Source organism: Gossypium hirsutum, chromosome A04 (assembly GCF_007990345.1).
Source record: "Gossypium hirsutum isolate 1008001.06 chromosome A04, Gossypium_hirsutum_v2.1, whole genome shotgun sequence".
Classification (NCBI taxonomy): Eukaryota; Viridiplantae; Streptophyta; class Magnoliopsida; order Malvales; family Malvaceae; genus Gossypium; species Gossypium hirsutum.
In genome coordinates this window covers 85816869-85843581 of record NC_053427.1, presented here as the reverse complement: position 1 = coordinate 85843581, position 26713 = coordinate 85816869, and the positions used below count along the sequence as shown (strand labels likewise).

The following is a 26713-nucleotide window of genomic DNA, read 5'->3' as shown; positions in this document are numbered from 1 at the left end:
TTGGGAATGGGTTATGGTAGTTCTAGGTACTGTATAAAAAAAATAAAAATAATCAGAATTTATAATAAAATTATTCAAAAAAATATTAAAAAAAATTAATATCCTTTCATTTATTTAGTTATAAGCATAATTCCATAAAAAGAAAAAAAAAATTATAAACATAATTATTATGGAAAAAAAATTAAAAACTAAAAAGCTTTGTTTTAAGTTAAATTAAGGTAAAAGGGTGAGTGGACTCGGACAAATAGGCGAGTGATGACCGAGATACGCGACGACGCGAAAGTGACTTTAAAACCCAAAAACCGCAAAACAGAATCTTGGCCTTTCAAATTTCCCAATTTAAAAAAAAATTATAATTTTTTCACTCTTCTCAAGGAAACAGAAAATTTTTACTTTTCTTTCTTTCATTTTCTCTCTTGCCAAACACCAAAAAAAAAAAGCTTCTTTTTCACTCAACACTTAAAATAATTTAACGAAAAAAATGCTTCTTTTTCACTCTATATATATGTTCCTTCTTTTTTTACCTACGTTTTCCCCAGCTTCAAACAGACTTTTTTAAAAAAATCCCAAAAAGGAATCGAAAAGAAAAAAATTGAAAAAAATGGGTTCGGTTCCATCAGAACTGAGCTTGGATTTTAGACCCAAATTTATACCCAAAACGATCAGTAATTTTCTCGAGGAAATTTCATTGATGGGAAGCGTTTCCGATAAGGTTTCAAAGCTTGATTCTTTTGTTAAAAGATTAGAAGAAGAAATGAGAAAGATCGATGGTTTTAAACGTGAACTTCCTCTTTCTATGCTTCTTTTGAATGATGGTTCGTTTTTTTTTCTTTTAAATCAAATTAAATTGGGTTTTGTTTCGTTTTGTGATTTATGTTTGAAATTTTATTTAATTGGGGATTTTTGGTTTGTTGTTTGATTGGCAGCGATTTTAGCTTTGAAAGAGGAATCAACGCAATGTATTAGAAGAAGAAATGTTGAACCTGTTTTAGAAGAATTTATTCCATTGAAGAACAATCGAAAGGAGAATAATAATCACAGTGATGATGAAGAAGAAGATGATTCTAAGAAAAATTGGATGAGTTCTGTTCAGCTTTGGAACACTGAAGATGATGATCATAGTTCCATTGATGATAAATTAGATACTAAGGTAGCTTTTTAAAGAAAAAAGTTTGTGGTTTATACTTAAATTTGTTAAATTTGTTAATATTTATGTTGGTTTATGAACAGAGAAACCATGGGGATCCATTTAAAAACAGGGGAAAAGTTAGAGGTTTTATGCCATTCAAGGCAAATTTGAGTTTTGCAGTGAAGAAAGAAGAGAAAAGGGAGATACCAATTCATGGACTAACGATTCTCACTCCGGGAATCAAGAATCCGAAAGTGGAATTGGGTTTTACGGAGTCGAGGATGAGCCGTAGTAGAGCAGCTTCGTGTTCTTCCTTGAAGGGTCAGGTGAATTACCGGTCCGAATTGCAGCCCTTATCCGATCACCAGCAACAACAACAGCAGGCTACTAGGAAGCAAAGGAGGTGTTGGTCATCGGAGTTACATCGCCGGTTTGTTAATGCCTTGCAGCAATTAGGTGGCTCTCAAGGTGAGGAAATCAAAGAACAATTTCGGTTTTTGTTTCAGGTTGGATTGGATTGCTTGTTGTTCAAGTCATCAAATATAACAAATTTAGAACTTTGTTTGTATGCATTTTTATATGTATATGTATGTATAATCATTTTGTTGGGATCATTGAAATGCATAGAGATATATATATGATGTATGTATGTATGTATGTATAATCTTTGATTCTTTTGCAGTGGCTACTCCAAAGCAAATTAGGGAACTTATGCAAGTAGATGGCTTGACCAATGATGAAGTTAAGAGCCATCTGCAGGTTGGTTCTTAGTTCCTTTCTCTTTCTTTGTAGTTCAGTTTTCAGGATATCGGGAAATCTTTCGGTTTCTTACTATCTTCCCAATATTAATGGTGTTGCAAACCTTTTCTTTTTCTATCCATGGCTTAATTCTCCTGCCTTTCCAGAAATACCGACTTCATACGAGACGACTTCCACCATCTACAAGGACCACAACCACCCCAGCAAATGAATCAGCCCTTGTTTTGGGGAATGGTCTATGGCTGTCCCATGATCAATATGGAGATTCTTCGAAAGGTAGCAGTTCACAATCCGGTTCTCCTCAAGGCCCTCTCCAATTAGCTACGAACACTGGAGGAACCTCCACAACAAGAGGTGACAGTACGGAAGATGAAGAAGACGCAAAATCCGAAGCCTATAGCTGGAAAACCCGTACTCACAAACCCGGTAAAGACCATGTATAGAGTTTATCCACCATGAATTTTGCAGATAAAAAGGTAAACATGCATAGGCTGAGTCCAGAAGCATGAAGTTGATAATATATACTATATACTATTTGCTATAAATGAGAGTAGAAGCTGTGAAATTTTGCAGGATTCGGTTTCCTTCAATCTTCAAATTGAGTTTTCGTTTTACTTTCGGTGCTAGTACGCGAGAATTCAAATGTTTTCATAGAAGAAACATGAACATTGTAACAATAGCTTCTCCATTACTTGCTTCTATGACATTGAATCTCTAGTTGCTAATGCTTATTTTCTAGAAGTTGTTGCTTAAATCACAATTGTTTTGAGCAATTCTAAAAACAACACAAGCATTTGGGGCACTTGTTGGATAATGAAGTAACTTTGTGAGTTTAGGCCATTTCAAGTTCAGATTATTTTAGTTTAGGATCATTTTAAGTTGAACTCATTTTGAGTTTGAACCATTTGAGTTTTCAAATCGAGGTTTTTTGAGTTTGTGTTATTTTGAGTTAGGCATTTGGAATCAAATTACTTGTTTAGATCATTTCGAGTTCCTGATTTTTCTTTGGGTAAATTACACTAGTAGTTACTACACTAGTAGTTTGGTCTTTTTTGCAATTTCGTTTGAGTAAAATTGACATAATAACAAAGTTAACTCTCTAACACTTAATATTTACATATTGTGTAATTTGGTCTTTTTTGTAATTTCATTTTTCTTTGTAATAGTTTCACCTAAAAAGCTAAAAAAATAAAATTATTAATTAAAATTTGATTGAAATTTAACAAATAATGGAAAACACAAAAAATTCCAAGATAATAATTTCAACATTCTCACCCAATTCCAAACTGAAGGACTGTTTGGCAATTTTCCTAGAAAATTACCAAAAACAACTCCCCTTTTATTAAATTAAGTTGTTTTTTTGTCTATAGAATTCATTACCAAAACTTCAAAGCATTAATTACTTCACTAATTTTAGTATCTTTATCAATAATTGGGTTTTGATTCCTACCTTTAAAATAACATTTTCTGGCCATTCAAGTTATCTCTATTTTCCTCTTCTAATGTTATATATATATGAATGTATTTGGCAAGTATTTCTATTATTATAAATATTAAATTAAATTACTTTTTATTGTTTAGATTAAATTTTTAAATTTAAGTTTAAGATTTGAGGTTTGGAATTCAAAGTAAAAAAAAATTAGTAAAATTATATGTTAATGATATAAAAAATTACTAAAATATCATTAAATAATTAAAATAAGACCATAAATAATATAATAAAAAATGTCCATAAAATAATTTTTCTAAAATTTATCTTTTCACCTATTCCAATAATATATTATAAGAATTAATTCTAAAAAAAGTTGTGTAATTGTAATAATTTTTATATAAGAGGTTGACCAAAATGTCACCCTCACAAGCAAAGTAATTGACAGATATAATTAATAATTATGGTGTCTACAATGGTAGCTCTATTTTAATATTTTCATTATCTTTTTTATATTAAATAAAAGAACTCATTTGAAAAAATACATAAAAAAATCATAGATATTGAAATTATTCTACTGATTGGGTGAATTAATTTATATTTTGTTCTTTAAATGCTAAGCACATTAATTAGGACTTTACATGACAAAAACATTATATATATACACAAGACAAAATGCATATATATATATATTGGTGTGTGGAATGGTTTCCTTTCAAAGATTCCTTCAAAGATCAGCCATGGGTTTTTATCCCTAAAATGGGTATAGCATAATGATGAAAGCTTTAAATGGAAAGTAATAAATTCTTTGATGAAAAGGACTAACCAACAACATATTAATTTATATATGGGTCATCACTTGATTGGATTATTGGTGTTGTGGATTGTTATTGGACTGGTATTGTTATTTTTAACAAAATTTTTATAATTTTTTAATAATTTTTAAATTTTAAAAAGTTATAATTAATTTTTTTATTCTTTAGCCTTATTAGTTTCAAAATTTTCTATTTTACTTCTAATAAAAGAGTAGGGCCAAACTGAATAAATGTATGAAGATTGAGGACAATATGTTATTGTACCATATATAAATAAAAATCAAATTTTAATGAAGGGGTCATTTTGCTTACTCATCTAACGTATAAGGGTTAATTTACCTAATTTTTTTTATTTGAAGGACTAAGATGCAATCTAAAATATAGTACGAAGAACTTTGTGGTACTTTTATTTAAATTCTAGAATTTGAATAATTGAGTTAGATGAGTAATCCACTAGGTAGGTGAGCTTGCTTATTGGGCTTATATATATAATCAAAGATGTACACTTTTTTATATTATAGATTTTTGTTTTTTCAGTTTCTTTTTATACAATATTTAAAATTATTTGCAGCCTCTCCTCAATCCTTAAATAGGAGGATAATGCGCTTCAGCATACTCGAACCCCAGTCTTCCTGTATTGACAACAATACTAATATTGAATACATATATTTAATATTTTTACTATCATATACTAAAAAAAATAGACCATTAGTTCTAATTGCATGATGAGGTCACCTTAGAGAAAGTATTGTAATGATTATTAATTAATCAAATGAGTTCTATCTTTGATAAATTAAAAAAAAAACTTTAAAAATTATATGTAAATATCCCTTATGTTTATAAAATTTCTTCACAATAATAAATTTAAATGCGTAATATCTTTCGATTTAATCTATTTATAACTATAACACTAGAGTGGTCTAAGTATTAAGTGGATCTTAAATTCATATTTATTAGAGAATTTTTTATATTATTTAAATGAATTATAAAATATATAATTATTTAACATAATTTTAATTTTTAATATCTGGGTAGAGCTATTGGGCTAAAACATTGAAACATATTTGGGGTATAAAATTATGGTAAACAATGCTTTTACCAAATGTATTATTAGTAGGTAGTTATGTGCTATGCTATTTGTCACTTTTTTCAAATAGCTTGAAGCATTCTATAAAGTTGAAAGATGAAACTTTAATTGAGGTAATACCAATTCGTTGATGGGTTCATTAACTTTTGATGACTAATATTTTAAAGATTTCTTCAGAAAGAGTTTATTTTGTGTGTGCGTGTGCATTGAGGAGAGGGCGACTGCTTCTAAAGAAGTCTTCGAAGTGTTATCTATCAAGACATATAGAACACCTTAACGGGTCAATATTATCTTCAGTCGAGATTTTGTCTCCTAACTTTACAGAAAGCCCAAGTACCTAAAGCTATCTAAATAGACAGTGAGTTCAATAAAATGGGAGCCTCTTGTCAAGATGGCTTGAGTTAGATTATGGTTCTTCTATTAAACTCAACTTTATAGTTTAATCTCTATACTTTAGCTAGACATAGGCTTTGTTTATCGTTACTTTTTAAAAACACTTTTGAGGTTAAAAGCTCTTTTAAATCCATAAGTAATGTTAAACATAAAATTTTCGAAGGGAAAAGTGCTTTTGAACTCAATTGCAAAAGTTATAATTTATAATTCTTCGATTTGAAAAAGCATTCGACTCAAAATGACGTTTTTAACCCTCATTTATCATCCAAAATATTTATATTGGGTATATCATTAATTTCCTTTTGAAATTTATTTCAAATATATAACTTTATATATTTGAATTTGTAATGGTTATATTTTAATATTTAAAATAAAATTTATATGTTCAAACTAAATTTGCAAATATTTTATATTAATTGCTTAAAAATATTTAAAAATTATAAATATTTACATCAAAATATTAATCATGAGTTGTAATAAATTATTTCCTTGTATTTTTATTGAAATTAACAAATTTGAGTATCATTAAATGCATTTTTTTTATTTTACAACATTAAGTCTGAAATGTGCATTTTATTTTCTAAAAAGTAGTTTTTGACAATAATATTAAACATTGAAGTCCTAAACTAAAATTTTCAAAAATAATTTTCTACTACATTTTTTAAAAATAAATCTATAACTAACAATATCCCTATATTTGATTTTTTTAATTATAAAAAAAACAAAACTCTAATAACAACACGATTAGCGCGACTCAAACCTAACAATAAAAGCTGTCCCCAAATCTATACTAAGCTTCCCTTAGAAAATTGATGTTTTGTTTTTTGTTTTTTTTTACATTGATTGAGTCAAATTATGATTTTGGTCCTTCAACTATACTTAAATTTTAAATTTAATCTATATACTTTAATTTAGCATAATTTATAAAATCAATTTGTTTTAGAGAAACAAATTATATCTTAGGATCTCTCTATATTTTTTTTATCATTACATTTGGGGAAGGAGAAATGAGATGACAATGTTTAAACTCGTGTCATTTAGGTGCTAAATGAAAGCTTTAACCATTACTCCAAACAAGTTTTGTCGGGCACATTTTTATTTAAGCATAATAATAAATTTAGCTCTTAAAGTTTATATCTTTTGTCAATTTGACCCATATTTTTTTAGTTAAATTTGACACTTAACCTTTAAAAAAAATTAAATTTGACCATCAATCTTTTACAAAGGGTTGAATTATTGTTTTTAACAAAATATGGCTAAAATATTAAAATTTTCTAAAACATGACAGACCACAAGTACTTCATGCTATTTTTTTTAAAAAAAATTATGATTTTTTTTATTTTTTTGAATATTTTAAATTTTTAAATATTTTAAAAATCATTTAATGACACAACATATAAGACAAATAGTGCCTTGTTAGCATGAAGTAAAGCTGCTCATGGGGAGGGCCACCCGCCTAGGTCCGAAGGCTTGCCCAAAAATGGGAGGGTTTAAATTAAAATACGAGGCTCGAAAAATGGGCTTAGGTAAAATTTAAGGTCTGTTTTCTATATGGGCCAAGCATTGGGCAATATTTTTTTGGCCCGACCCGACCCGACCCAACCCAACCCGAATTTACAATGTTACAAAAAATTATTATATCAATTATATATGTTAAATAATAATTATATATTTATATTTATATTAAATCACTAACCTAATAACAATTAAACCATTACCCAAAACTTAAAAAAACTTACCTACCTAAATAACCCAACCTAAAATATAAAATTTTAAAAATTAAATTTAATACAATAATATATTTATTATATTTATTTGTATTTTTTTAATATAATAAAATATTTATTATATTTTAAATAAATACTTTTTAATGTGATCTAATTTTTTGTTATTTTAGCTTTTTTAGTGCATTTAGTGTATTATATTTTTTAAAAAATATTTTTAAATAAAAAACTAATATAAAAATATTAAATATGGGTGGGTTATGCCTGGATTAAATTTGGTCGGGCTTGAACAGAAAAGTAAGCCCATTTTTCGGGCCAGGCCCGAGCTTGAAAAATTGGTCTAGATATTTTACATAGGCCCAAATTGAACTTGGTCTAACCCATGAACACTGTAAAAGCCCAAATTTATTCGGCTCAAATAAAACAGAAACTAAAAACAAAAGGGTTCAGTAATTATAAAGTCCATTTACAAAGGAAATGGCCCAAATACTAAGCCTAAATTCGTCCAACCCAAACCAAACTACCCAAGACCCATATACTAACCTAAAGCCCAATAACCCAAAGCCCAATAGCCTACTATCCTAAACTTAGTGGACTGTCACACGAGTTGTCATGTCAACATCGTTGAAAATTTTAATATTTCAGTTAAAATTTTCATTAAAATAACGATTTCTCTTTTTTGAAAAGTTAATAATAATCAAATCTAACTAAAATAATACTAAATTAATAAAATATGTAAATATTAAGGTTAAATTTATCATTATATATTTTTTATTTATTTAAAAAGTTGTTTTTAAAGATAAATATCAATCAATTTTAGTGCTCATAAAACTTGAATATAATTGGGAATGTCATCCCATATTCTAAAGCAATCATAATTAATAGAACTCTTAAGCTAGCTTATGAGCTTATTAATTACTACTGTGCTTAATCCAAAGTACTCCAACATCATTCCTAATCCGCAAGAGCATATTTTAATAATTACATTATCATATACATCAATCAAATATTATATTTTAAGCACTAATTTGATTTTTTTAAGTGGTTAATGTCATACAGGAGATCTCCACAAGTGGACCAAATTTGATTTTAATTAAGAGGATTCTTTAGCTGCTTTCACGGACCAGTATTGAAGCATTTGTCATATCCTAGAGAAGAGAACCAAGAAGCTGACAGACTGATCAAGTTGGCTCACATAACTAATCAAGGGTTGCAAGTTTTTGAAATCTCCCCGCTAGGGGGTTTGAATAATGTAACATAGTTTGGTTCTGTATTTTCTTATTTATCACAAAAAAAATCTATATATAAATGTTAATGTTTGACGTTTAGCAGATTGAATCATAGTTCAATTGGTTATGGGTAGTTCTAGGCATTGTATCCAAAAAGAGTAGATATGATAAGAACTTATAATGAGATTAATGTTAAAAAAAGTGACGTTTCAAATGAGACCTAAAAAAGAATAAATAAAAAGTTTAATATATATTTGGTATCTGAGTTTGACACTTTTTCTAATGTGGTATTTGTGTTTTTTTTTAATCCAATCCGGTACATGTATTTGACAAAAAATATATATTTTAGTATCCAAATATAATAATATTAACTATTTAGTATTTAATTTAGGTTTTAAGGTTGATTCGATGAAAGTTAATTACTAATTTTATTAGGTTTGAATTTTTCATGATAGAACAAATTTAGTGTTAATTATGAATTTGTTTAAATTTGCGTTTAATTTATTAGATACAACTTGATGATTGTGGTTTAATTCGGGTTTTAGGGTTTCTTTGATGAAAGTTAATTTTCAAATGAATTTTTGTCAAATCAACACTAAAATTAGAATTAAACTAAAAAAGTTAATACCATAAGTTTTGGGTACCAAAATATACTACTTTTGTCAAATATAAGGGAGTATGTAGGGCCTGCCCTCTTAAAATGAAAAAAGTGTGCTTTGAGCCCTTGAATTTTTACAAAATTGTAAGTAAATAAATAACAAAATTATAGTTTGGCACCCCAAAACAATAAAATTTTATTTAGTCATCCTAAAACCACAAAGATATATACTAATACAATTGTAAAATTACATTTTAACTCTCATAAAAATATATAACTCAATTTCCGCTCTCCTAAAATTTTTTTTGACTTTGCTCCTAAATACAAGTACCAAATTGAAAAAAAAAACACAAATACTAAAAAAAAGGGGTCAAATTTAAATACTAAATTACTTCTTAAACCAAATAAAAAATTGACAAATTTATGGAGATGGGAGGTGTATTTATTTATTAATCATCCTCCTGCATCAGATTTGTGTTGATAGTGTCATGCACTTCCACTGTTACTAAGTTGATGAAATAAACAAAATTAATAAATCATTAATCAATGGTGCCTTAATATTATTATTTTAACAGTCTGTTTTGATTATATCTGTATTTTTTGACATAACATCTAAAACTATTCATAATTCATTCTCATCCCATAAATAAGAATATAATGCGCTTTAGCACACTCAAACTCACGTCTTTCTACATTAACAACAATATTCATGCCAATTAAAGTAAGACTCGATCAGCAAATATTATTATTATTATTATTATTAATTTATACTTTAATTGACATGTGCATAATTCTTTGGCATGGACTTTTTAAATATGAGTTCCTCGTCATCTCATCATGCTTTAGAATTTCCTAAGCACTTAAATCTTGAGATTAGGTTTCCATGGCTTAGTTTATACTTTAATTAAAAAGGTTATATTATTTTTAATATTTTTTCTTGAAGTGTCTTGTTCAAATTTTGTTTTCTTCTTATACATAGTGCATATTCAAATATATATTTAAATATGATACGAGAATATATTTTTTATTTTTCTAAATATAAAAAAATTGAATTTGTTAATATCAAATATATGTTAATATCCGATACTCGTGATTAGGGTTGGGAAAAAATTGGTTTAAACAGGACTTAAATAATAGTTTTAGGTCATTTTTTTCATGATATGTTTTACTTTGGATTCATAGTTATTTTTCTTAACAATATCGTTTCGAAAATTAGTATAATGTCAATACTTATGAATCAGTTACTCAAACCCGAATCCAAATAAAAAAAAAGAAAACTTTAGTCAATGTGGGGGTGGGCATTAGGATTAAGCCACTAAACAAAACATGGTGTGATGGCCACTTTCAAAAGCTTAAAACCAATAAAACTAAGTTGTCAGCTTCCCCATGGTTTTTGCATATAAATATCTCCATTACCATACTACCATGGATATATCTTAAAAGAAAAACAATCATGGCTCACAAACTCTTCTTCTCCCACAATATAGCTAGTTTTATCCCTTTTCTTTTAGTCTTCCACTTTATCCCCGTCGTGGTCTCACAGTTTCCATACGGATACAGTCAGCTGAGCTATCGTTTCTACGATTGGTCATGCCCTAGATTGACCAACATGGTTAAGTATGGCGTCTTGGCTGCTTATAGGAGCGATACCAGGATTGCTGCCTCCCTCCTTCGCTTGCACTTTCATGATTGTTTCGTTAATGTAATCCCCCCTCTTACCATCAATCTTTAATATATATATATTCTTCGGAGCGAATCTTAATTCGGTTGACATCATTATCAATATGTTTAAGTTGATATAAGTTGATTATGATATTTAATTTGATTTTTGTAGTTGGTTAAAATAGATATTTTAGTAACAAAACCAATTAACTTAACCGACTTTTAATATATATTATTTTTTACTATTTTTCTTCTTGTAATACACTTATAATATATAATAAATCTATACAATATAAAAATTATAGTCAAAACCCAAAACCAAACGTACTTATTTCTCATACTTCGAAGAAAACAACATTGATTTAATTAACTTAAACGACCGATGTTAAATTGGTTCTCGCATAAGTTGACTAAAATTTAAGCCAGTTGGTTAGTCTATTATTCAATCTTTAACCAAACCGACTTATGAACACTTGAAATTTGCTTTATGAATGATATTAATAGGGTTGCGATGGATCGGTACTCCTCGACGACACTGATGACATGATGGGTGAGAAGAACGCTTTCCCGAACCGAAAGTCAGTTCGAGGGTTTGAAGTTATAGACAACATAAAAGAAGACGTCGAAAGGTTTTGCCCATCAACTGTTTCATGTGTCGATATATTGACTCTTGCAGCAAGGGAAGCTGTTGTCCTGGTAACTATGAAAACATGTTTCATTTATTTGTTTTATGTTATTCGGATTTGAGTGTTAGTGTTAGATATATGTGCCTGACATAGGTTTGGTTATTTGTAGTAATATTTTTTGTTGGTGTGCAGGCAGGAGGGCCGTCGTGGCCAGTAATGTTAGGGCGACGAGATGGGGTAACCGCAAGTCAACAAGCAGCTAATGAGCAATTGCCATCACCTTTTGAGCCTTTGGAAAATATTACTGCAAAATTCACATCCAAGGGTCTTGACCTTAAGGATGTTGTTGTCCTTTCAGGTTCTTTTTCTCTCTTGACAAATTAGTCCTTAAATTATTCGAGTATAAAGAAAAAAAAGTAATTGGTTAAATTATGGGTTTGATTCTTCTACTCAAATTTGGGATTTAGTCCCTAGAGGTTAATCTGATATGGTTTGATTCTCTTACTTTTATAATGTAATTAGCTAGTCCAAAGTGTTGACACCTTTTAATTATGTCAAATTAAAATATAAGGATTAAATTATAAATTTTAGTATAATAGATGGACCGAAATTATAATTTAATCAAAATGATCTAAGTGGGATAACAATCACTTGAGGGTATTAGCCAAGAAAAAGAATGCAATAAATTGAGTTGAGTGATAGGAGCTCGATATTCTTTAAGAAAAAATTTAAGTTTGAATTTTGTGGATATAAAAAAAAAACAATGCTAGTAGAACTTCACTCCCCATTTAGGGGTCCGATCTACCTTGGCTCTAGATTTGATCCGAGTCAAACGTGGTTATTGAATTCCTTTTAACTTTCATTTTTACATGTATTTATTGCAGGAGCTCATACCATAGGTTTCGCTCAATGTTTCACCTTCAAAAATAGACTCTTCAACTTTCGAGGCTCAGGTAAACCGGACCCTATGCTCGACTCTTCAACACTCACCAATTTGCAAACCATGTGCCCAAACATTGACTCCTCGAACACCAACCTTGCCCCGCTCGACTCGGGTAGCATGTACAGGTTCGACAACAAGTACTACACGAACCTTGTGAACAATGCTGGGCTTCTCGAATCCGATCAAGTCCTGATGCGAGACTCGAAGACCGCTGCGATGGTTAATTCCTATAGCATGAACTCTTACCTTTTCTGGAATGATTTCGGGACATCAATGGCTAAGCTTGGGAACATTGGTGTTCTTACTGGGAATAAGGGACAAATTAGAAAGAAGTGTGGGGCAGTTAACGTATGATTTGGATTAAATTGATAGGATCTTAAATGTTGGTCTTATGTATGCAATGTTTTAAGGTTAGTGGTTGGTTAGTTTTAAATCAAATGCACCGGTTTAGGTTGTCAATACTCAATGTACTATACAATAAATTGGTGTTTGTTCCTGTTTGCTAGGTGGGGCTTATGTATGATATTAGCATACTTTGTATTTGTACAAATTTGGCTCGACTTTAAATATGAATCTTAAATTTTGTTAAAACCCATCCAAGTTTATAAATTATTAGCTAAGGTTCATTTTAGTCTCACTCGTATTATTTTAAAAAAATGGATAAATTACATCCAAAGTCACTAAATTTAATAAGTTTACGTTTCGGCCACTCAACTATTCAAAAATTTTCATTTAAGTCATTAGTTTGTTAAAAATCATTGTTGTATGATGGCCTTCTCTGTTAGCATTGTTTGCACAAATTAAAAGCTCTCATTCCCTTTTTCTTCTACAGTTTAGTTTTTTTTCCATGAAATAGATTTAAACGTCACAAATCTATGAATCAAAATTTAAATAGTTTTCTTCTTCTTATTATTCAATCTTCGACATCAAATCGACTTAAATCTAATGTATGCTTTTCTAATTTTCGATGGGTATTAATCTATTGTATTGATTATCAAATCGTCGCTTGGAGCTCGTTAGCCAAACCTTTTTTTCTAAAAGAAAACCCTTAACAATCCAATGAATTTGAATAAAAACTTTTGAATAGTTCAATGAGTTCAATGAAAATTTTTAAATAGTTTAGTGATTATTTTATAACTTTTTGAAGTTGAGTAACCAAAATATAAATTTATTAATAAGACATTAAGTGTAACTTGCTCTAAAAAAATTTCTACAAAAGTTTATGTTATTTTTAATTTAATAAATAATTATGAAATTTTAAAAATAAATGACATTTTTTAATATTTATATTGTAGTATTATATATTATTGTAAATTCAATTTTTACGTGATACAAATTACAATTCAAAACATAATTAAATTAAGCTGGGCTCAAGTTTTATTGAAACTAAGGCTTAACCGATATTTAAACTTGGCCTAATTTTATGTTAAAGCCTGTTTTATTCAAACCCAATTCAACTGAGCTAAAAAATCTGCTAAGCTGTTTTTTATATATTTTTTAATATTTTATTTTTTGAATTATTTAAAGAACTAACTACCTTGTTAGTCACTCTAAATTTAGGTTGTTTATATTTTGGTCACCTCAAAAATTTTTTTTATTAATTTGGTCATCATCGTTAAAGAAAGTGATCAAATTAGTCAATCAATTGTTAAATCCATCTATTCCACGGTTAAATCTATTTGTATTTTATTTTTTTATTATTTTTCTTTATTTTTCCCTTTCTCCTCACCTTTTCCTAAGAATCCTAACCGCTGCGTCCTTTAAATATATAGTCACTGCTTTCGTCAAATCACTACTAGCAAACTCAAAAGTAGAAAGACATCTCAAAATCAAGTCATATCAATAGTAGGATTAGGAGATCGAAGCATAGAAACTCTAAAGTTTAGAGCAACTTCACAATTTTTTAGGGTTTTTGAGAAATCTAATCCTATAAATATGAAGAGGAGGCTTTGGAATTAACTTTGGTGGTTTTGGATCGATAATCTAATGTTGAAGAAGACGTCTAATGATTATAGCAATGATGGTGAGAAGTGATGACTATGGGTAAGGAGAAGAAATGAGGAGCATAGGAAAAATAGCGAGAAAGAAGAAGCATCTGCTAGTGTTGTTCATTGACAAGACAATGCTTGTTTGCTAGCGGCGGCCTAATGGAGGAAGTTACAACATCTTTAACAGAAGCAATGGCTACAATATTTTGGGTTAAAAAGAAGAAAACAAAAAAAAAAATAATAAAGAAAGAAAGAAAAGAATGAAAATTTAATGGTAGAGTAGCTAAGTAAATTTTTTTAACCGAAATGATTAAATTAACAAAAAAAAAATTGAAATGACCAAGATAAGAGGATCAGTCTAATTTTTTGATTAACTAATGAGATAATTTATCTATTTAAGTATTTTTAAAAATATTTAAAATTCAGTTTAACCAATTTTTTACTCTATTAAATTAATACATATTAATTCTTAAATCAACTAATTCAAAACTATTTTTTAAATCAATACTTTAATTAATTTTCAATTTAACTAATCTGACTCATTCATCTAATCTGGTTCAATCATCGACCAAAATCTTGATTTCACAGTCATTTACTCAGCTGAACCACAGAAAAGGAAAACATAAAAATTTGGGCAAGCGACTTGGCCGATAAACTATACAGAAAAATTTTCTGGCTTTTTCCCCAAGAAAATAAAAATTTTCATTAATTAATAAAATATTTTAAAATATTTTTCTGGGCAGGAATTCACCACAGCTATTCACACACTTCAGAGTGTTCAAGCAACCTTTTATGATATTTTCCCCTCCCAATATTAAACCCTTAAGATTTCTCCAAAAAAAATAAAAATAAAAATTTATTAATTATTAATTATTTATTTATCATCGTCATCTTCATTTCTCCTGCAAAAAAAAAAAAATCAATGGAGAGAACAGCGCTTCTCCGCTCTCTCTCATGTTCATCTCTCGCTTGTAACAAGTTTCTCTTCTCCGCTCCTAAACACTCTCGTTCCTTTTTGTCCAAATCTTCCTCTGTCTCCGCCGCGACCGCCGCCCGGTATCATCGTCGTCTAGTTCCTAACCGCTCCCTTCTCCACCGCAACAGCTGGAGGTCACTCGCTCGAGCTTCTTCTCATTCTTCCTCTCTTCGCTTTGGTTTAAACAACAAGCATTTCAGTTCTTTATCTCCACGCGCCGTTGCTTCTCCTCCTACGCAGCCTTCTTCAGGTAATATATATATGTTTTTAACTTTTATTCTTATATCGTAAATTGAATTTAATGAACTGAAACGAGGTTTTTTTTTTCCGTTTTCTCGTATAGATATTGCTGGAGTTGGAGATGAAGTTGCGGAGAAGTTTGGATTCGAGAAAGTATCGGAAGAGTTCATTGGAGAGTGTAAATCAAAAGCTGTTCTTTTCAAGCATAAAAAAACTGGTGCGGAGGTTATGTCCGTTTCAAATGATGATGAGAACAAGGTTTTCGGTATTGTTTTTCGAACTCCACCGTAAGTTCATCATTCTTTTACAGTTTTTTATTAGGTTTAATTTCTGAACTGAGTTTAGTAAAGCTTGAGCCGCAAACTACATTAACTGTTGTGTATGATTTTTTAGAAAATTCTTTATACATGTTTAATTTAGAATTTGAATTGGTAATGGTAGAGTGTTTGATTTAGTGGTCTGAATAAGGATGCTTGACCTTGATGTTTGGAGAAACTATTATGTGATGATTTGAATCAATAAGTTGTTGGAGTTCTTATGATTTCTAACTTGGTTAATGCAGAAAGGATTCCACTGGGATTCCTCACATATTGGAACACAGTGTATTATGTGGTTCAAGAAAGTATCCATTGAAGGAACCATTCGTTGAATTGTTAAAGGGGAGCTTGCACACTTTTTTGAATGCATTCACGTATCCTGATAGGACTTGCTATCCAGTTGCTTCCACCAATTCAAAGGTAATGCTTTTGCTTTCCGTATTATTGAGAAATGGCAAAAAAAGGGGGCTGCCTAATACCAGTAGTATGTGAGATAGGAGTAGCAGTAAAGAAAAAAATGTGTCTTGGGTGTGGTTGACATGGGTATTCGGGCTGCACAATTATAACTGAAGACCCAATGGGATCTCCTTCCCTGCAGCTGCTAACAATCATGCAGCCATTTGAGAGACAAATTTGAAGTAAAAAATTTGTTATGCAGTTTTGAGAATGAAACTGTTATGTTCATAATTTTCAGTTTTGATGTGGTTTATATTTTCTGAACAGGATTTCTATAATCTTGTTGATGTATACCTGGATGCTGTCTTCTTCCCCAAGTGCATTGAGGACTTCCAAACTTTTCAACAGGAGGGTTGGCACTATGAGCTCAATGATCCTTCAGAAGATATAACTTATAAAGGTGTGTGGGTTTGGGTGTGTTTATTCACTCATGTGTTTGGCCTCTGGAAACCCATACTTAATCAACAAATGTTCTTTCCCCCTAAGTAATGCTTGACAGTACCTCATTACTCTTCATAACATTTTCTTTTTCCTTTTGGGATTCTCTATAGGAGTTGTTTTCAACGAGATGAAAGGTGTCTATTCTCAGCCTGATAATTTATTAGGGCGGACAGCTCAGCAGGCAAGTTTTCCCTTCTTTTCTTGCTTTATAAATTTATTAAATTTTATTATATACTGCTTATATAGTAATTAGTAGCCTAAATGGTTTTGGAAATATTGATGGTTTGAGTGTAAAATATATATAAATCTCATGGCTAATTCAAAAAAACTCCTCACTCCTCTCTCTCACATGTATACTCATGTGTGCTGGAGTTAAAACACCTATAGTGAAGATACTTAATTGGAACTTTAGCATGTTCATCAAATTTTCCACTTACAATTGTTCCTTACGATGTCTCTGCAGGCTCTCTTTCCAGACAATACCTACGGTGTTGACAGTGGAGGTGATCCGCTAGTTATTACCAAGCTGACATTTGAAGAGTTTAAGGTATGCTGCATTTATCTTTGGTAGACATATTTTAGTGTCTTCAACATCTATTGGTGCTTGAGAGGCATTTTATCTTGGCAAAGAGTATAAATTGTTATGTTTGAAACCTAGTTTTACATCAATCTAAACTTCTTGCTGCCTAGGTTATGGAAAAATTCTGTTCTTTGGGGTTGGGATGGGGCAAAATGGAAAAAATGGGGGGCAACTTTATTTCTGTTTTGCTTGTCTCTTGCATTCAGTTTTCTTTTTCAACTTCTGCTGGTTAGAAGGCAAGACTCTTCCGTCTTTTTCATTAATTATGGTGTAACACCCCGAACCCGAGGCCGTCGCCGGAGTCGAAACACGAGGTGTTAACAGACTTCAAACCACTAAAAAAAAAAATTTCCCAGACAAGCTGCCAATCTGCGTACTAGTCGCTTTAAAAATCATATCTTGAGTTCTGAAACTCGAAATCCAGTTCCGTAAATTTTCCCTGAAACTAGACTCATATGCCCATCTACATATTTTTTTCTAGAATTTTTGGTTGGGCCAATTAGTACAGTTTATTAGTCAAAGTCTCCCATGTTACAGGGATCGACTACACTGACCTTTGCGCATTACGACTTGGATATCTCCCTGTACAGGGCTTCATTACTGATGTCGTTTGTTTCTATAGAAACTAGACTCAAAGGGGAATCTATGCACATATGGCATGACTTCTAATTATCTCTGGTTAATTTATAATGAATTTCCAAAGTCGGAACAGGGAATCCAGAAATCGCTCTGGCCCTGTTTCACAAGAGTTTAATTATCTCCTAACATACAGCTCATATGGTCGTTTCGTTTCTTCTATATGAAAATAGACTCATCGAGCTTCGATTACATAATTTATTCATTAATTAATTCCTCTCCTATTATTTTTAGTGATTTTTCAATCTCACGTCACTGCTGCTGCCAGCATCTGTTACTAAAGCAACTATGCCTATTTCGTGATTTCTCCTTGATCTAACTAGTAATTCATCATACATATCACAAATTATGATCATGACTAGCCATGCCAAGGGCTAATCATTGTCAAACATCTCCCTACTACACTATTGCCATATCATGAATTTTGACACCAAAAATAATCAACCATGACATAAGGCATAAAAATCGAATTTCCAAGACTTACGACCTAACATTATAGAACCAAATCCAACCGAACATTTATGCCATTTTCGCATGGCTAAAAGTTTACATACCAAATTTCAATAAAACATATTAGCCTATACATGCCGAAATGTTCTCCTAGACCGACTAAAAAGAAGATACCAAAAGTTGCTAGCCGGTGTGATGACTTCGATGACGGCCCGATCACGCAAAAAGAGACGAGTCCAAGAAACCCTAAATAGGTGACAAGGAAACACCGAGTGAGTATATAACTCAGTAAGTCATAAGCAATGCACTACCATCCATTAATAACATTATCACAAGAGGAAACAAAATGGAACGAGGCTAGTTACTCCATCCATACCGAACCATACCATAGTTCCTTAGACCTATCGGTTCAATCTCATACCAAGTCATGCATTCACATTCCATATACTAATCAATAGGATATTTGAGGCATTTTCATGCATCATTGTATTTTCGTTACAATCATACAACTAAACGACCTTTCACCTATTCCACGGTAAATCTTATGTACGTGACTTCAATTATAATTGTCACATAGGTTCAAACTTACCAAGCTCAACTCCAAATATAAACATAGCGCCTATTAGCCATGAACTCAAGGTACTTACCCGATCCGCTGTCCGTGATCAACTCAATAATGTCGCACACTTAGTGTCCATAGTGATTCAAAAGTATATATTAAGTCCGCACACTCAGTGCTATATAATCAACTCGCACACTTAGTGCTATATAATCAAACTCGCACACTTAGTGCTATATAATCAAACTCGCACACTTAGTGCTGTACAATTTAAACCCGCACACTTAGTGCCAATCTCATGATCATAAATGTTTATACCCGCACACTTAGTGCCGAGATCAACAACTCAATACATCTCACCTCTTTTCTTTTCATTCAACACTTTCATCACCACATGCATACATGTATATATATATTTATCATTCCATTCAGCATCATTACATAGACGTTATGACCATTTAAATTAATACAAACTATATGCTTAATGACTTACTTTATGTTGGGTAAAATAATTCCAAGTCGGCTACTCGATGACCTTCGATTTCCCCTTGTTGGACGCCTCTCCTTTAGGTTCTTGAGCTTAAATAAATAAATTAACTAGTTTAATTACCTTGCTAGTTATTTATATCCCATAACATTAATAGTTTCATATCAAAAGAATCATACGGCAACATTTTATTTTTATTCACCTTATGCTTTTTACTAACTTTAAGCCATTCGGCTATTGATCACCTAAGATCCAATTACTATAATTAACCCAATAAATATTTCAATAAAACACATAAATATTATATACACGGCAACCACCCTTGTTAATTACTCATATATATTTTAATAATTTTCGTTTCATCTTACAATCATTCTTATTCAAAACATTAGAACCTTAACTAATACTTATAAATTGTCTCAAGGCCGAATGCATTCTTACTTCCAAAGTAACATAGTCGATGATATATTTTATTTCAAGGTACATATTCATAAATCAAATTCAACCATATAAACCAATATCACTCACTTGATCAATTATAGAGAATTAAAGTTAATATCACAATGTGTACTCTATATGGCCCATTATACATAATCAAATTTAACATCATCTATATATTTACTCATATGGCCGAATATACATACCCCCATATAATATCATTTTCATTGACAACCTCCTTAACTTCAATTTATTCATATCTTTAATCATGCTACATTCGACCATTATTTAACAATAATTCATGTATCCTTTTTATTAAACACTTAAAATCAACCATCTTCATACCTCATCACCAAAGACATCAAAATACCAACCAAGAATGTAACATTCATGGCCGAATATCATCTCCATCAATTAACAAAATTTGAACCATGGCTAGGTAGATTTCAAACTTACAACTTAAAATATATATGAATCTCAAAGAATAATATCAAACATACCTCAATCTAGTTACATGCATGGCCAAACTTCTTAGAAATTTTTCCCCTAGGCACCGAATATTCAAGAGCTTCTTAATCAACTTAAAGGTAACCAAATGCCTTAACTTCAATTTCTTCTTTTTCTTTTCAATTTGGCCAAGAAGAACCAAAGAACACAACTTGTTTTTCTTTCTTCCTTAGAACATTCGGCCAAGGGAAATGAAGAAAGATGGACACTTTTTTTTTGTTTTTTCTTTCTAGTTTCGGCAAAATGGGGGGGGGACAACCACACACTTTTTTTTTTTGTTTTCATCATATTCCCTTTCATTATTTTATGCCCATGCTCCTTATTTTATCATACTTCCCATGAAACACTAACTCAACATGTTTATGACATGTTCTTGCCCATCACACTTGGTCTACCATGCTTGTCATGGCCAGCCACTACTAATTAGGGGGGGAAATTGACATGCAAGTCCCCCTTTTTATTTCATGCACTAATAGATCCTTATGCTTTGACCTATCACATTTCAAAATTTTCTCACATAAGTCCTATTTACTAAAATTCACCTACAATTAAACAAAATTCAAACACGAAATTTTCACACATGCACATGTACATATAATGAGCATCAATTATGACGGTTAATTATTTTTATGACTCGGTTTAGCGGTCCCGAAACCACTTCCCGACTAGGGTCAATTTTGGGCGGTCACATATGGTGTGCGTGGCTCATCTATGTTCTGCATCAATAATCAGATTCGGGCATGTAGGGAACTAACAAATGTGTCTGTGACTACTGCTTTTGTGGTTGTAGTTTTGATGTTTTCTAATATGGGTTTCTCTCATTTATCTGAATTGAAATTACAGGAATTCCACCGCAAGTATTACCATCCAAGCAATGCCAGGATATGGTTTTATGGAGATGATGATCCAAGTGAACGCTTGCGTATCCTAAGTGGTAATAAATGATATTGCAGTAATTATTCATGTATGGATGTCTGAACTTCTGCTTAATGTGTAAACTCTAGATCTCTTGAAGTATGTAAATGATGCTATTCAAAATGGAGGTGATGCTTGTAAATCTGATAATAAGGAGAATGCATTATAATGTTTTCTCTTCTCCTATTTATAGATATATAGTGCTTGCTTGACCAGCCTGTCTCAGTCATTTGCCATTGTATTTGCACCACTTGATTCTTGTGGTCTTACTGTTTGTGATATTGTATAAACAATTTTAAACTTCAGTATTTACCATCTCTATCTCAATCTCTCTTTCAGAATATCTAGACATGTTTGATGCGAGTACAGCTCCTAATGAATCAAAAGTTGAGCCACAGAAGCTTTTCTCGGAACCAGTCAGGATTGTTGAGAAATATCCAGCTGGTGATGGTGGTGATCTGAAGAAGAAGCACATGGTATGCCTGAATTGGCTGCTCTCTGATAAGCCGTTGGACTTGCAAACTGAACTTACTCTCGGTTTTCTGGATCATCTTATGCTGGGAACTCCTGCTTCACCCTTGAGGAAAGTGTTGCTTGAAAGTGGTCTTGGAGATGCCATTATTGGTGGTGGAGTGGAAGATGAACTTCTTCAGCCGCAATTTAGCATTGGGTTGAAGGGAGTTTCTGATGATGATATTCCAAAAGTAGAAGAGTTGATCATGAGTTCTCTTAGAAAGCTTGCTGAAGAAGGTTTTGACACTGAGGCTGTGGAGGCATCTATGAATACAATTGAGTTTTCGCTGAGAGAGAACAACACTGGATCTTTTCCTCGTGGCTTATCTCTGATGCTACGCTCCATGGTAAACTTTTCGATTCCTAGAATTAAATGTTAAAATACTCTCTCTCCCTCCCTTCCTTTCCGTGTGTAAATTTATATTTCAATTGTGTATATTTTACAGGGTAAGTGGATATATGATATGGATCCTTTTGAGCCTTTGAAATATGAGCAACCTTTATCGGACCTGAAAGCCAGAATTGCTGAGGAAGGCTCCAAGGCTGTTTTCTCTCCTTTAATAGAGAAGTTTATCTTAAACAATCCCCATTGTGTTACCATAGAAATGCAGGTAACTTACCTTCCTATATTATTTAATTCTTTATGGTAATTGAGTTGCATATCAATCAACTTCTTTTCTGTCAGCCTGATCCGGAGAAAGCTTCTCGTGATGAAGCAGCCGAAAAGGAAAATTTGGAGAAAGTTAAAGCCAGTATGACGGAGGAAGATCTAGCTGAGTTAGCACGTGCTACAGAAGAGCTGAAACTTAAACAAGAAACTCCTGACCCTCCAGAAGCCTTAAAATGTGTTCCAAGCCTCTCCTTACATGATATTCCCAAGGAACCGATACGTATTCCGACAGAGGTTAGCAAGGGTCCATGTCTACTCCTAAATGCTCTCTTTCAGCTTTGCTTGTGCTAAGTTTCTATACATCTTGCTGTAGGTCGGAGATATAAATGGTGTGAAGGTTTTGCAGCATGATCTTTTCACAAATGATGTCCTTTACTCTGAAGTTGTTTTTGATATGAGTTCACTGAAGCAAGAACTTCTTCCTCTAGTACCACTGTTTTGGTGAGTTGGAACTTGCCTTGAAAGCTAGCTGTTTTTTCTCTTGTTATAGATGCGTTCATCTCTCCTAGTTGTTTCTGCTTCGGACATAATAAGTTGTTTATGAGATTAACTTGAGGCAAGAAAGATCAAGTTCTCTTTCAATTCATAAAGAACAGTGGAGCTTTTCCCTAGCATCTTACACAAGATGCTGAGTCAGTGATCACTGCGCATTAGCTTTTAGATGCTAGTGTCCTATTTCGTTACCCTTTTTCTGCTAATCACCATACTTTTCATTCCAATTGCTTGATAACCTATGTCACCTTATAAAGCACCTCAACTTCAAGCAGTCATTCTGCTTAGGCAGGTGGAATTTCATTGACACCTTCATTTCTATAACAAAAAATTTCTTACAAACTTTCCAATTGGAAAATAGCGTTTTTGGTCAATCTGTAACATGATATTCAACAGTCATTTGCTTTATATGTCTATCACTTAACATATGAGAGAAGTAGAATGGTCTAGTTGAAAAATCATTTTTTAGAATATAATACTTGTAAATTGTAATGTAAATATGTTATGACAACTGTTTTTATTTTATTTCCTTTAAAGAGCTATCTACAGCATATGACACTTTTGCTCCATGCATAATTTTTGGCAGTCAATCATTACTAGAGATGGGTACAAAAGACTTGTCCTTTGTGCAACTTAATCAGTTGATTGGAAGAAAAACAGGCGGAATATCAGTTTATCCATTTACGTCATCTATACGAGGCAAGGAAGATCCCAGTAGCCATATCATTGTCCGAGGCAAATCAATGGCTGGGCGTGCTGATGACCTATTTAATCTGGTATATATATATAAATTGTAGATTAAGGTGTTCTGATGATTATTATTGAAAATCTTTTCCTCCAAAAGCTTGATTGTTCTAAAGGTTTTTCCATGGATTCAACTGTAGATTAATTGTGTTCTTCAAGAAGTACAGTTTACAGACCAACAACGGTTCAAGCAGTTTGTGTCCCAAAGCAAAGCCAGAATGGAGGTATATATTTTGAATTTTTAAGGGTTATCTGGAAATACAAGAACTAAAACCTTAATTTAATCTAATGGGTTATACTCATATCCAGAACCGGTTGAGAGGTGGAGGTCATGGAATTGCCGCAGCTAGGATGGATGCGAAGTTAAATGTTGCTGGCTGGATTTCTGAGCAAATGGGTGGAGTCAGGTACAAATTATGGATTCCATTAAGTTTTTCTTCCTCGAGCTAATCTTACATTTTACTATGCGATGCCATTCCTTCTCAGTTTGGAAATTTAATTTTCAACAATGTATTGTAACGAGTGAGATTTAGAAACCTGTTCATACTCATATTGTTCTTTCATAGTTACCTGGAGTTTCTTCAAGCACTGGAAGAAAAAGTGGATAATGACTGGGCAGGAATTTCATCATCTCTCGAGGAGATCCGTAAATCCTTACTTTCCAAGGAAGGTTGCTTGGTAAACATGACTGCTGATGGGAAAACTCTCTCGAAGACAGAGAAGTTCGTTGGCAAATTCCTTGATTTGCTTCCTAGCAAATCTCTTGTCGAAAGAGCTAGCTGGAACGTCCGACTTCCTTCAAACAATGAAGCCATCGTGATACCGACTCAGGTTGGATAAATAATCTCTTCTTATAATCATTTGCTTTTGCTTATTTATGTGACTAATGAATTACAAAGCCTTCACTTGTTACAGGTAAATTACGTTGGGAAAGCAGCTAACTTATACGACAGGGGTTACCAACTTAGTGGGAGTGCTTATGTTATTTCAAAACACGTTAGTAACACATGGTTGTGGGACCGAGTTCGTGTTAGCGGTGGAGCTTATGGGGGTTTCTGCAACTTCGATACTCATTCAGGTACACACTAAGTGTTGTATTTGCTGGCAAAATACTTTTATCCCCCCCTTTAGAATCTCACAAGATTTTCTCATGTAGGTGTATTCACCTTCTTATCTTATCGAGACCCCAACTTATCAAAAACACTTGACATATATGATGGAACTGGTGACTTTCTCCGTGAATTGAAAATGGATGATGATACTCTTACCAAAGCAATTATCGGGACCATTGGTGATGTTGATGCATACCAGCTGCCAGATGCTAAAGGCTATAGCAGGTATGTAGACGATAAGTTGTTTTTCTTATTAACCTTATTTTATGCTTACTTGGTCCAATATTACTATTGCTGCTCGTATTGACTTCAACTATCTTCTTCTAGTTTGGTACGATATTTATTGGGGATTTCTGAGGAAGAAAGGCAAAGGAGACGCGAAGAGATATTATCAACGAGGTAAAATGATGATTTCGTCTAATCGTTGGTATTTATTGCAAGTATTATTCTTCTAATAGACTATGGCACTTTGTGATTTCAAAAAGTATGATAATAACTGCTAGTAGTACATATAACTAGGGATGGGTAAAACTTAATTCAACTTGAATATTTTTTTGAATTTTGAGTTAATTGAATCAAGTTATTTGATTTGTTTGGGTTTTTTGAGTCAACTCGAGTAAATAATTCGAGTTTCGAGTTGGAGTTGAAGTTTACAATTCGAATAACGATTGGGTTAAATACTCATTCAGTCCTTGTCAATTTTGAAAATGAGCAAATTGATTTTTTTCTCAACAAAAAGTTCAAAATAATTTTTAAAATTAAAAAAATATATTAAATTTTTTAAAAAATTCTAAAACAATAATTTTAATATCTAAACAAGTAAATTCATAATTCAAGTTTATCATAGTAAAGTATCTTGTTCATCCTCTTATTTTGCTTCGAAAGAATTTTCAAATATATATATATGGTTTCAAATTTTATGCTCTTAACATGGACTTAGTTATATTGGAACAAGATTTTCAAGTATGACTTGATTCAAAATTTATTTTACTCGACTTGAGTTGAAAAAATTTCAAATCGGAATTATGATGATAAAATGAGAGTTGTCAATTCGATTAGCTTGAAATTTTTTTACTCAATTCGATTGAATACTCACCTCTACATATTGAAAAGTTTTGGTTATTGGATTTCTGAATTCACATATATTATCCACTCTGAACTTTCAGTTTGATACAATTTTGAAACCTATACGATGAACTCGGCTTTTGTGGTTTGAAGTAAAATGAAAATGAAAATTATTAGTAATTTTTATCTAAAATCAAATCTTTGAATAGATATGTTCATATATTTTGTGTTGATTAACCTCGCGGTTGCGGTTCACTCAATTTTTTTTGGTTGATTCTTGCTTGTACCACAGTTTAAAGGATTTCAAGGAATTTGCTGACGCCATTGATGCCGTTAAAGACAACGGAGTTGCCGTTGCGGTGGCATCTCCCGACGATGTCGAAGCTGCTAACAAGGAGCGCCTGAACTTTTTCCAAGTGAAGAAAGCCCTATAAATATACACGTAAGAATCGCTTCGATCCTAAATCGATCTCAATACCATTTCTCAAATTAAATGAAAAAAACATTATTTCAATTTTTGTCACACTATGAATAGTCAGACGGGAAGTCCATCGCATGACCTCTTATTAGTTTTTTAAAATATCAAAGGTATAATACAGACTTTTAACCATTTCGTAAAAGTCAAGGATTTGTTTGGTTATTTCTTGTTTTTATGCTGTATTTTTGAGAACTTTGATTTTGGACGGGTCTAGTGCTGATCTATCTTCCAAGACAATATATGCCTTTCCTAACA

The 26713-nt window shown here is 31.7% G+C and overlaps 3 protein-coding genes across 5 annotated transcripts; all 3 read left to right on the top strand.

Annotated features, from left to right (window-relative positions):
• Positions 1 to 323: 323 nt before the first annotated feature.
• Positions 324 to 2690, top strand: LOC107945126 (transcription factor HHO6). 2 transcript variants are annotated; one of them, XM_016878985.2, is made up of 6 exons: positions 325 to 815; positions 927 to 1150; positions 1231 to 1597; positions 1812 to 1888; positions 2035 to 2364; positions 2462 to 2690. In XM_016878985.2, exons 1-5 carry the CDS (start codon positions 602 to 604, stop codon positions 2329 to 2331), a joined length of 1179 nt encoding a protein of 392 aa, XP_016734474.1. In that variant the 5' UTR covers positions 325 to 601; the 3' UTR covers positions 2332 to 2364; positions 2462 to 2690. The 2 variants fall into 2 exon arrangements, with proteins under 2 accessions (XP_016734473.1, XP_016734474.1); XM_016878984.2 differs by having other exon boundaries at positions 324 to 815; positions 2035 to 2613.
• A 7906-nt stretch (positions 2691 to 10596) lies between these two features.
• On the top strand, positions 10597 to 12985 carry LOC121228266 (peroxidase 10). The gene is made up of 4 exons (XM_041111644.1): positions 10597 to 10865; positions 11330 to 11521; positions 11644 to 11809; positions 12336 to 12985. Exons 1-4 carry the CDS (start codon positions 10617 to 10619, stop codon positions 12746 to 12748), a joined length of 1020 nt encoding a protein of 339 aa, XP_040967578.1. The 5' UTR covers positions 10597 to 10616; the 3' UTR covers positions 12749 to 12985.
• A 2139-nt stretch (positions 12986 to 15124) lies between these two features.
• LOC121228265 (presequence protease 2, chloroplastic/mitochondrial) lies at positions 15125 to 26713 on the top strand. Of its 2 annotated transcripts, none has more exons than XM_041111643.1 (19): positions 15125 to 15608; positions 15702 to 15885; positions 16161 to 16335; positions 16639 to 16771; positions 16923 to 16993; positions 17276 to 17359; positions 21313 to 21403; positions 21724 to 22244; positions 22344 to 22508; positions 22583 to 22801; positions 22914 to 23008; positions 23646 to 23835; positions 23944 to 24027; positions 24113 to 24210; positions 24370 to 24634; positions 24719 to 24881; positions 24960 to 25140; positions 25243 to 25314; positions 26273 to 26713. In XM_041111643.1, exons 1-19 carry the CDS (start codon positions 15305 to 15307, stop codon positions 26412 to 26414), a joined length of 3237 nt encoding a protein of 1078 aa, XP_040967577.1. In that variant the 5' UTR covers positions 15125 to 15304; the 3' UTR covers positions 26415 to 26713. The 2 variants fall into 2 exon arrangements, with proteins under 2 accessions (XP_040967577.1, XP_040967576.1); XM_041111642.1 differs by having other exon boundaries at positions 22881 to 23008.

Bases quoted from the DNA above. Each gene is read 5' to 3' on its own strand.
- LOC121228265 (XM_041111642.1), top strand. From the start codon at position 15,305: ATGGAGAGAACAGCGCTTCTCCGCTCTCTCTCATGTTCATCTCTCGCT. The intron at 16,336-16,638 runs GTAATGCTTTTG...TTTTCTGAACAG, and splicing joins TTGCTTCCACCAATTCAAAG to GATTTCTATAATCTTGTTGA. The intron at 24,211-24,369 runs GTACAAATTATG...GTTCTTTCATAG, and splicing joins GAGCAAATGGGTGGAGTCAG to TTACCTGGAGTTTCTTCAAG.
- LOC107945126 (XM_016878985.2), top strand. From the start codon at position 602: ATGGGTTCGGTTCCATCAGAACTGAGCTTGGATTTTAGACCCAAATTT. The intron at 816-926 runs GTTCGTTTTTTT...TTTGATTGGCAG, and splicing joins TATGCTTCTTTTGAATGATG to CGATTTTAGCTTTGAAAGAG. The intron at 1,151-1,230 runs GTAGCTTTTTAA...GTTTATGAACAG, and splicing joins ATGATAAATTAGATACTAAG to AGAAACCATGGGGATCCATT.
- LOC121228266 (XM_041111644.1), top strand. From the start codon at position 10,617: ATGGCTCACAAACTCTTCTTCTCCCACAATATAGCTAGTTTTATCCCT. The intron at 11,522-11,643 runs GTAACTATGAAA...GTTGGTGTGCAG, and splicing joins CAAGGGAAGCTGTTGTCCTG to GCAGGAGGGCCGTCGTGGCC. The intron at 11,810-12,335 runs GTTCTTTTTCTC...TATTTATTGCAG, and splicing joins GGATGTTGTTGTCCTTTCAG to GAGCTCATACCATAGGTTTC.